This window comes from Pyrus communis, chromosome 2 (genome assembly GCF_041283825.1).
Source record: "Pyrus communis isolate YQ-2024b chromosome 2, ASM4128382v1, whole genome shotgun sequence".
Classification (NCBI taxonomy): domain Eukaryota; kingdom Viridiplantae; phylum Streptophyta; class Magnoliopsida; order Rosales; family Rosaceae; genus Pyrus; species Pyrus communis.
The window spans coordinates 27284780-27296656 of record NC_142566.1 but is presented as its reverse complement, the minus strand read 5'-3'; the positions used below and the strand labels follow the sequence as shown (position 1 = coordinate 27296656).

Sequence of the window (11877 nt, the reverse complement as noted above, 5' to 3'; positions counted from 1 at the left end):
TTAGATCATGGCTACAGGGCCTAAAAATGTAAATAACATTTTCTTGGAGAACCAGATGGGAATTATTGCACGCCTAACAACGACAGGATCTAATTAAAATCGTAGTAGAATTAGGGATTTTACGGATTTCGTGGTCGAGATTGTTCATTGTATATCATACGGTTAGTTTTTGTTAATTATTATTTATATTTAATTTTAAAATTTAAATTTTAAAATAATTTCTCACCGTATGATGTACGATGAACGATTATAATCACAGAATCTCTAAAATCTCTAGAAAAATAAGGATCCTTTTCCCATCTAGGCGAAGGTGATGTGACATTTTTTCGAATGACATGGGAATCCGACCATTTTTATTTGCACGGATGATTTACCAAAAAGTGTGTCACAAATTTAATCCCGTGTAATTCTGTCCAAGTATAAAATTCAATTATATATACGTGCTCAAATTGAAGTGAAAAAATTTTGGCAACAAGAATGCTACTGTAGCGTGACATGCGTCAGCATTTACACACAATTATGTATGGTTTGTATGAAATAGCATTACATTGATACTCAATTGTAGGCAAGTTTCTTTATTATTCAGGTATTCTTTATTAAAAAAAAAAAAAAAGTATAAATAAGTGAATAATTAAATTTATGATGATGAATTGCTGCTTAGTTGTCACATCCCGGCCCGGGCGGGATCACTTTCCGGGCTCGCTCCACCATCATAACACGATATTGTCCGCTTTGGGCCCCGACCACGCCCTCACGGTTTTGTTTTTGGGAACTCACAAGCAACTTCCCAGTGGGTCACCCATCATGGGATTGCTCTAGCCCCCTTCTCGCTTAACTTCGGAGTTCCTACGGAACCTGAAGCCAGTGAGCTCCCAAAAGGTCTCGTGCTAGGTAGGGATGAGAATATATATTTAAGAATCACTCCCCTGGGCGATGTGGGATGTCACATTAGTACTATGATTTAGTGGTATTTTGAGTACATTAAACCACACAATGGGTAGTTTAATTTGGTATCGAATTCGTCATTTACGAGATTCGAACCTAAAACATCTCATTTCTAAGCGAAGAGAAATACCACTAGACTGTAGTACTGAGTGGAATATCAAATTCGTCATTCATGAAATTCGAACCTAATACATCTAACTTCTAAGTGAAAGGAATACTACTAAACTATAGTACTGAGTGACTTATTCTTTAACTTTTCTATTCATTATTTAACACGCGGACACCACGATCACTTAAACACATTTTTAATGTTTTAAAAATCTAATTCTTTAATTTTCATGTATGCCCTTCATAAACTAAGTGCATTCATATATGTGTACAGATACACCAGCAGGCAAACACAGTACTAGGTCGGTTCTTTACAATGTTAGTTTGTGAGTTGTTCCAGATAAACAGAAATGGATATCGGAAATGGATCATTTTTGGATATTTTCTTTTTAATTCATCAAATCAGAGAATTCGTGTCGTTGAAATTTGAGCAAACGGCTACAAACAGGGGTTCACTTTAAAAGTTATAATAATTTCAGCTGTTAAATCAAATTTTAACGGTACGAATCTTCTAATTTGGTAGATTAGGAGGAAGGGATCAGAGGATCCCTTTCATGGATATCATAATCAGACCGTCCAATTTTGACTCATCTCACATCAAGTGTCGGTGAAGTCGATCATTCCAGAATCCAAATAGTACCAATCTGGCAATCCCCTGATAAAAATAAAATAAAATAAAAAATTAGCGCCATTTGGAGGGAGAGGGACAAATGACTAGGACGGACATCTTTGTTCTGTTGCATGCCAAATCAACTTGAACGACTCTGAAAACTCCTCCTTGTAGATTATTCCTAAGCACTCAGAAAACTCCTCCCTGTCTCTCCTAGAGCTGTGAATCAGTGATGACCTGTTTGATAGCTATTTCACTCATTTTTTGAATTTTTTATTTCTCTTGTTCCATTTTATTTCTATTTATACGTTGGAGAAAACAGTGGTACCGGTACGTGTATACATGCAACTCAGCGTAAGAAGCAAGTGTGTTTTGACAAGGAAAACTTAACTGCAACAAGGTTCATTTGCTTATGTATAGTCATACTCGTCACGTCATATATTACTTACAAAGTGAGAAGCGAGGAGAAGAGATGTATCACGTTACTGGAAAGTTTTCCTCCGCTTGACACGACGTGTCTAAAGTTTGGCCATCGGTCGTGTTACTAACTTCAAAACAACTTAGCCACAGGTAGCCTAAGCATTCTTGCATCAGCTTCTATTTGGGCCGTACAATTTCGTAAGCTACAACGATAACACAACAAATTTAGAGGGAATCTACGAAAAAAATACAAACGGGAAAGCAAAAAAATGATTTAGAAGGAGGCATTTTAGTGTACGAATCATGTAACCGGAGTCATGAATTTGTTATTGCAACGGGCCCATGGAATCCTATCGTTGTCGGCCCATTTTTGGCTTAGGGTTTCATTGAGAACATGATGCGATATAAATTTCAAAAAGAAAAAATACATTACAAACAATAATCTAAACGGCTTTAAATTACAGTAAAAGTATTAATAATGAATAATCTAACATAAATAATATATGTCACTTAGTATTATTGTCTAGTGGTGTTTCTTTTTACTTGTAAGTATCTTAGGTTTGAATCTCATAGACGACAAATTCGATACCAAATTAGGTTGTCAATTGTTTGGCTTAACCAAACTCCCTATTCCCTTAGTGTAAATATATCATTGTACTAAAACAAACATAAATAATATGAAACATAAACATAAATAATATGATTACTTGGAAACCACTTAATTCTGGTTATTATATGACAAAATTTGCATATTCTGTTCAAAATTAAAAATACTGGAAAATTGAGAAAATTTTAACTTGGTGGAACTTACTTAAGTAGTCATGGTTCTGGTTATTCAATTTGAGATACCAGTTTTTAGGCATGGTTTATTATGGGCAATACGTTTAAATTACAAGAAACTACTTATATAAGGGGATTATAAGATTTTGGTTCATATCTAAAAAACTAGGTCTTCGTCAAAAGGGGTAGTTTTTTTTTTTTTTAGTACATTGATATTTTTACACTAAGGAGAGGGGGAGTTCGGCAAAACCATACAATGGGCAACCTAATTTGTTACTAAATTTGCCATTCATAAGATTTGAACCTAAAACGCCTCACTTTCAAGTGAAGAGAAATACCACCAAACCGTCATAATGAATGGCGGTAATTTTTAAGTATATCGTCTGAGATGCAAATATGGTTGTGGATTCATTATCAAATTTGGTACATAATCATAATCAATTTTGTATTTGGTTCTCTAATCTTCCTAATATATGAGCTAATATTTGTTTTGATTTTCTAAACATTAGGATTCCATTGGTATCTTCTTTGTAATTTTGTTGGTTCATTAAAGGGAAAATATATGTAAAGGGATTTCAAACGTTGATGTAAGATAACTAACCTTTGATATTTTCAAGCTTATTCCAAGTTGATTCATTGAATGGACACACTATTCTAATTAGCTGATTTAACTCATATTTATTGATACCGTCATCAGTCGACATCAATTACGCAGTTTATAAATTTGCAACAGGGGTAAGGGGGTCAAATAATTTTATTCAACATAAAGGAAAGAGTACTGCTAGGATAATTAAATTTGTAGACAAAATTTACAAACTAAATGATGTGTCATCAATAGGAATGAGCACAATTATCAACGTTTAAGTAATAATCCAATCTTCAACTGCTATATCATTTAGTTTACGAAAATTTATCTACAAATTTAGTCTCATAATATTATCCTAAAGGAAGACTCATTAATTAATCTGTCCCCACAAATTGGTTTAGCGAAAAGGTTAAAATGAGACTAAATTATAGTTTCAGGGCATATCAATTAATAAGTCTATAAAATAATAGTGTGTGTATTATATTGAGAGAGACAATACGGGTTTGTTAAGAAAGTATTTTTAAATCATTGAAAACATTTTAGAGAAAAGTATATTTGAAACTAATTTTTAATAAAACTGAAAGTTAATCTTGATAAAACATTCAAGTACTTTTGGATCTCAAAAATATTTTTTTCAAAAAGGGTTTTTCATTTAAGAGCAGTTTGTAGAAAAGAGATCTTTTTTGGATTTCTTCCACCAAGGCCACCAGATCAAGTGATTCAGACATTTAAATTTTGATTTAATGACTAAAATTATTATAATTTAAAAAAAAAATCTTTATTTTTAGCCGTTGATCAAATTTCAAAAATCCAAATCACTTGATGTAGTGGTCTTAATAGAAGGAATCTAGAGATGAACTCTTTCCCACTTTGTAAACATTGAATTCTGTAGGAAGAGTGGGACAGAGCTTGAAGGCGACAAAGATTGTCTGCCCTCTCACTTTTCATGCCCTTCCGTGCTTTCCTGCTTTGTGTGGTCACGATTAAATCACGTTAATATTTTATATTTTTTTTATAGAGATAATAAGACAAAAATAAATAGTAATATAAAATATTAATGTGACTTAATCATGATCATATAAACAGAACACGAAAGAGCATCGGAAATGGAAGGGAAGACAATCTTGCCCGCTTGAAGAAGCACCGCGTGAGCGCGAAATAGAGGTCAAAAGCCCCATAAAAATAAAATATTACAAATCCAATAGGAGTCTTAGCAGACCTCCCTATTTATAGCACCTGCAAATCCCACCAAAACGGTGATCAAACCTGCCAAGAAACACAAACCAAAGCACTTCCGCCACCACTGACGTCCTCCTCCTTCTCTCTCCTCCCCTCCCTCTCTCTAGAAATTCCAAACAACCAATGGAGAGCAATACCAGAACCGGAGGAGTCTTCCGCGTCTCAATGTGCGGCCAAGAGCAGATTGAGCTCTCCAGAGACGGCAGCCAGTACAGTCTTACAACTGGGATTTTACCTTCTCTCGGTGCAAGGTCGAGTAACCGTCGTATCAAGCTCGACCGGTTTATTGTGTCGCCGTACGACCGCCGCTACAGGTTATTTTTCCGAATTCTGTTTTCTGGGTTGCCTTTGTTTTCTGCTATTACTTTTATCAAACACCTTGTGTACCCAAAAATCTTTAATTTCTTACTGTAGCGTGTAGTGGGTCGGTTGCATTGACTAAACTTGTTTCTTTGCATATTTTTATATTACCTTTTCTTCTGAGTTTTGTGTTTTGGAAAGAACCATTGAATTTTTGCCACAAAAGGTTGAAGCTTTGTGGTTTTTGTTTATTTGAGAGTTTTATGTCATACTAAGGTGTTGGTGTACCAGGCCGTGTACCCGGCGTACAGAAAAGTCTCTCCTTGTTCTGGGGTTGTTTATAATTACTCTCCAATGGGATATTTGCATTGTTTTGAATGCATATTAGCATTTGTGTTATTTGGTTATATTTTCTCTGCTTTTTTGTGTATTAATTTACTGTATGTTTTTTGGAATTTAGAAAAGACAGGCATTGAATCTTGGGGGTGCCTTTTCAATGTTTCAAAGGATTCATTTGTTTTGGTTTTTAATTTTAATTTAATTTTATTTCTTCATAGCCTTATGCTTCTAAAGTGGTTGTTGTTATGTCTTTGAATAATCATGAATCATGACAAAAGTGGTGGTTGTTGAAACTTCAAATTATGTCACTGCTAAAAATTCTGGGGGCCCAAAAGTATCTTCCTTTTTTTCAAAAGAAATTTGTGTTGATTCTCTGTTGGAATATACCTTTGCTGTTTTCAAGTGCTCGGTTTTTATTCCCACGGTTACGAAAAAAAGTTATAAATTCTTTTAACAAGACAAGAACTTTCGGATTTGGAGGCCTGTAATTGATCTGAATTTTTCGTGTATGGAAAACAATCTGCAGTTTTATTTCATGATTCTAGACATTTGTGAATCAGATGGAAAAGGAAGAGTTTTGAATGCTAATCACTGAACCAAGACATCCCATATGTTTTAAATTCTGGAAGAATTATATGTTCAGAGCATAAATTTGCAATCTTGGTTTGGATAATATTTCTTGGGATTCTCTTACTCGTAAAAGATCCATCTTGTTGCTAAACTTGGCTCAGATTGAATTTGTTCTTGCAGGATATGGGAAACATTTCTTGTTGTTCTCGTCATCTATACTGCTTGGGTATCGCCGTTCGAATTTGGTTTTCTTAAAGGACCAGGGGGACCGCTTTCCATTGTTGATAATGTTGTCAATGGTTTCTTTGCTATTGATATCATTCTCACATTCTTTGTGGCTTACCTGGACAAGACCACATATTTACTTGTTGATGATCGTAAAAAGATTGGTTGGAAGTATGCAAGATCCTGGTTGATTTTCGATGTCATATCCACAATCCCATCTGAACTAGCCACAAGGATCTTTCCTAAATCTGTGCAGTCTTATGGCTTTTTCAACATGCTTCGTCTTTGGCGTCTACGAAGAGTTAGTGCCCTATTTTCCAGGTATGGCAATAGTCCCAGAAGTTGTTTGACTGCGAAAAATGCATATATAAGCAGAAGTTTGTCTTTATATTAACCTCCCCACTATCTTGCTTGAACAGATTGGAGAAAGATAGGAATTATAACTACTTTTGGGTTCGCTGTGCAAAACTTATATGCGTAAGTAATTTTTATGGTTCTGGGATTATTTACATGAACAAAATGCATTTTCTTATATGGAATCACCATCTTATGGGATTTTGATGCTCTTTTGTAGGTCACCCTTTTTGCCATTCATTGTGCTGGATGCTTCTATTATCTTATAGCTGCACGTTATCGCGACCCTGCGAAAACGTGGATAGGAGTAAAAATCCTAGAACAAAGCCTGTGGATTCGATATGTGACTTCAGTTTATTGGTCGATCACAACGCTAACAACAGTTGGATATGGAGATCTGCATCCAGTCAATACAAGGGAGATGATCTTTGACATATTCTACATGTTATTCAACCTGGGATTGACATCGTACTTAATTGGAAATATGACCAACTTGGTTGTCCACGGGACCAGTCGAACTAGAAAATTTGTGAGTAAATATTCACTTATTGGATTTTGTTCAATAAAATTCATGATATGTTAGAATATTAATTTGTGTTCCTTCTGTTTACCAGAGGGATACCATACAAGCTGCTTCCAGTTTTGCGCAGAGGAACCAACTGCCTGTACGCCTGCAGGATCAGATGGTTGCACACCTGTGTCTGAAGTTCAGAACAGACTCGGAAGGACTGCAGCAACAAGAGACCCTTGATTCCCTTCCTAAAGCCATCCGCTCGAGTATTTCACATTATCTGTTTTACTCTCTTGTAGATAAGGTGTACTTGTTTCATGGGGTTTCAAATGACTTGCTTTTTCAGTTGGTAAGTTCAAACCCAATCTCAAAGTTTTCAATTAAATGCTTCTCTCTAGTGAACTTGTCTGAACTTTTCAAAGTATCTTGTGTGGATGTTTGGTTTAAATTCTTACTCTTCTTCTGAATTCAAAGGTCTCGGAGATGAAAGCTGAGTATTTTCCGCCCAAAGAAGATGTAATCTTGCAAAACGAAGCACCCACAGATTTCTACATACTTGTTACTGGTGCTGTGGTAACAATTTCATCTTTCTTTCTCATTAAATTTCAAAGACCTTATAAATTTCCTATTCTCTTTATTCGAGTTTGTTTTCTGAACAATCGAATCTAATGTTTGAATTACTTTACAGGATTTAGTGGTTCTCAAAAATGGAGTTGAACAGGCAAGTCTAACACTGGAATGGAAAGGATATCTTTTGCATTTGGTAGTTGCTTTGACCTTGGTTTGACGTGACAAATAAAATTTTGAGTAACATTACTTTTACTAATTGCAGGTCATCGGTGAGGCAAAATCTGGTGATCTTATTGGTGAGATTGGGGTACTTTGTTACAGACCACAGCTCTTTACAGTTAGGACCAAAAGATTGACTCAGCTTCTGCGGCTGAATCGTACTACATTCTTAAACATAGTTCAAGCTAATGTTGGCGATGGGACTGTGATTATGAATAATCTCCTTCAGGTGAGATTATTTGATCTAACCTTGCGACATCTGATCCATAAGTGAAAGAAACTCATTTGTTTCTACTCGGAATTTATTTGGATGATGATTTTTGACATGTTGCACTGTACATTGGTGTTTCTTTCTTGGTGGGTTGCAGCATTTGAAAGACCTCAAGGACCCAATTATGGAGGGAGTTTTGTTGGAGACAGAGACCATGCTGGCTCGGGGTAGAATGGACCTGCCTCTCAGTCTATGCTTTGCAGCAATCAGAGGAGACGACTTGTTGTTGAATCAGTTGTTGAAACGGGGTCTGGATCCAAATGAATCGGATAATAATGGGAGGTCTGCTCTGGTATGCAAAGTCCTCTGCTCTTGATTTTACCCTTTTTTCTAGTGCATCAAACTCTGAATATTTACACACATTTTTTGTTTCCTCTTTGTTCTGTGAAAAACCAGCACATAGCATCATTGAAAGGAAGCGAGAACTGCGTGCTTCTTCTGCTAGACTATGGGGCAGATCCTAACAGCAGAGGTACTGTCCAATCCTTTAACAAATCATTAAGTTAAACCACCATCAAACATATAACTGTTGACAAGAGGTTTGACATTAAGAGTAATCGTGTTTGAATTATAATAAATATCCTCCTAGTAGGGCCATCCTATTCCTCATGCAAGAAAGTCCGTTCAATTATTTCGCTAAGGTTTATCGTCAAACATACTTTATCGTAGGCTCCATAGGCGATTAGGAGAAATCACTTATACATAGAGTTAAGATCAAATTAATATAATTTGCCCATGTAGAGAAATACTGGTCCTATGTGTTGACCCTTGCCATAACTACAACAACAACAAAGCCTTTTCCCACTAAGTGGGGTCGGCTATATGAATCCTAGAACGTCATTGCGCTCGGTTTTGTGTCTGACCTTTGCCATAACTAATTAACTATAATTCAGAAATACTCTTCTGTTAGGATTCTACCATGTAACCGGTCATTCATTTTGTCCTCGTGGAAAAGAAAAGAAAAAAAAAAAGAATGAATATCCGGTTACATACTCTTCCATAGAGGAATTTATTGTGTCTGTTGACGTTACCTAATTAAACTATGAACTACTTGATTCAATTATTTGTTTCAAATTCTTATGCTTAATTATTTTTTATATGCATCAGAGTCCAGAGGCAAACATCATGCTATTTTAGGCTTTAAAATCTGTTTAATTATCTTATCCGAATCCTTTTTAATATAATATCTTTAAAATGTAGGGGTTTGGTTTCTATATTTCTTTTATCTTTTGAAATTTTTTTTTTGTATGTAACTTCTTGATCTCCACACATCTCGTAGTTCGTGCAAATAGAAATTTGTTGTGATTCTGTCTGCATAAAAACGTGGGTGATGTTAGTTGGCCAAAATCATGTACTACATTTTTGCGCTTAGCTTCGAATCTCCTTATTTATAAACTAAAGTAGTTTAGAATGTCGTCTTATCAAGCAAAGATAGTCGACGCGTTTCTTTTTCCTTTCCAAGGATAGATCGTCTCCGTAGACTTGATGGAATTATTTGCAATGAACTGTTTCTGCGTGCGCATGTATGTATGCACATGGCTTGTGTCAATTATTAGGTCATATTTTTTTAATGTGGGCGGTTGTCCACTCTCAAAGTCAACTCTCCACAGTGGCGTCTGTGTTTGACCATCTCCTAAATTAGAATAGTTTAGAATATTGTTGTTGGTTAATTACTTCTTTTTCAAACGTACTTTAGATGTACAGCTTATTAACCGCCGGTTAATTACTCGTTTACTTTGTGATTTAAGAGAAAATTTTAGGCTTAACATGAACTCAACTTTGTTTTTACGCATTGACAGACTCAGATGGGAATGTACCACTCTGGGAGGCAATACTGAATGGTCATGAGCAAATTGCCAAGCTGCTGTTAGACAATGGTGCAAACTTGAACTCAGGGGATATAGGTCAATTTGCTTGCACTGCTGCTGAGCAAAACAGGTTGGATTTGCTCAAGGAAATTGTCCGACATGGCGGAGATGTCACGCGTCCGAAAAGCAATGGGACCACAGCTCTCCATGTTGCTGTATCTGAAGACAACGTAGACATTGTCAAATACCTTTTGGACCAAGGAGCTGACGTTGACAAACCCGACCTCCATAGCTGGACCCCGAGAGCTCTAGCGGAACAACAAGGACACGAAGACATAAAGAGCCTCTTCCACTCTAGTAAAGAACCCAAAGTTGTCATTACCATTCCCGAGCACAAGAGTGGGATCCGGTTCCTTGGGAGGTTTACGAGTGAGCCAACTATCCACACTCCACCCACAGACAGCTCGTTTTCAAGAGTGGAGGGAGGATCATGGGGAAGGAATCGCCCGAGGCGTAGGACTAATAACTTCCACAACTCACTGTTTGGCATGATGTCGGCTGCCCACACAGGGGAGAAAGACTTGTTTTTCTCCGTTGCAGAGGCGAAAGTTCCTAAGAACTACATAAGCAACCCTGCTGCTAGGGTGACGATTAGTTGCCCTGAAAAGGGTGAAGTGAAAGGCAAACTTGTGCTGCTGCCACAGACTTACGAGGAGTTGGTTGAGATAGGGGCAAAGAAATTCGGACTCTCGCCAGTGAAAATCGTGAGCAAAGATGGAGCTGGAATCGACGATATAGATGTAATTAGAGACGGTGATCATCTTGTTTTTGTAAGTGCTGGTGAATCACAACAAGAACAAGAAGAACCTAACAGCTAAAATCCTCCAATTAAATAAGGAGGATTTGTAAATAATTGTCGGTATTACCACGGACTAATCCAGATTAAGATATGCTGGATTGAGAGATGTGGATGAAAAATGATGTCCATAGTTAACCTCCTGCTGTCATATGTTATATTTTCGTGTATTGTTTTCCTGTCAATATTATGACTTGCACGTCAAGTCACTGTGCAAGTTAAATGTATGTAGCAGCAAAATGTAAATGATTTACACCTTGAAAATATAAAAATTGTAAAATAAAATCAGTCTTATTTCGAGCAACGTACAGATTATTTTCTCGTTGTCGACTAAAAGAAATTAAATTGTAGTACAAGTATACGCAACTATAAATTAGGTTAGTAGGATAGGTCAATACGTCATATATTCAGGGGCACTAGTCGCTCAAGAACCGAGTACACGAGTGTTTTAAGTTTGAGGCTCGGCTTGTTTCCTTCACAAGCAGAGCTTCGATGAGCCAAATACAAACCAAACCTAATGCAAGTTGGAGTTGTTTCAAACCGATTTGCATCCCTACAACACAACTCAAATTAACAACTCGCAATGCAGTCTACCAAACTCACTCATGAAAATTATAGCTTCATTCATTCTTCATTTGGTCCAGCCAGATCAGCCGCTTGACCCTCCGTCTCTGCTTCCACATCCGTCTTGTTACCGGTGACTGATAGGAGCATATTTATGCGACTTAAATGGCTTGTTCTCGTACATTTACGTTATGTTTCTTTAGTTATTTTAGTTCTTTATGCTTCTTTTGTGTGTTTTCAGGTTCTAAGGGCAAAGTATGCAAAAGGATGCCTTTTGGAGCCTTTTGGAGCAAATTAGAGATTGGAATGGATATCATATGCTTGGAGCCAAAAGGATGGACGAAATTGAAGACTTGAAATAGGAAAGTTAAATCCTAAAAAGACCTCATGTTTGAGCATCATTGAAAACTCCTACGCATTTTAGAACACAAAAACAACATTCCTAGCAACCTTAGGACATTGTCGTGTGTTTCCTTGTGTCTCCCTTCCTTGCCATGCAAGGAAGGGCTTTGTTCCCTATTTTAAATACTTAAACATCCACCACTTATCATTCACCACATATCATTCACCACTTATCATATCATACATTCATTTATCACTTA

General features: G+C 36.5%; 1 protein-coding gene across 2 annotated transcripts; it reads left to right on the top strand.

The window, feature by feature from the left end:
• Positions 1-4527: 4527 nt before the first annotated feature.
• On the top strand, positions 4528-11015 carry LOC137747039 (potassium channel AKT1). 2 transcript variants are annotated; one of them, XM_068487041.2, is made up of 11 exons: positions 4528-5002; positions 6078-6443; positions 6542-6599; positions 6697-7005; positions 7091-7336; positions 7462-7560; positions 7676-7708; positions 7820-8005; positions 8145-8339; positions 8444-8519; positions 9847-11015. In XM_068487041.2, exons 1-11 carry the CDS (start codon positions 4812-4814, stop codon positions 10731-10733), a joined length of 2646 nt encoding a protein of 881 aa, XP_068343142.2. In that variant the 5' UTR covers positions 4528-4811; the 3' UTR covers positions 10734-11015. The 2 variants fall into 2 exon arrangements, with proteins under 2 accessions (XP_068343142.2, XP_088546169.1); XM_088690043.1 differs by having other exon boundaries at positions 4705-5002; positions 6059-6443.
• Positions 11016-11877: the final 862 nt, after the last annotated feature.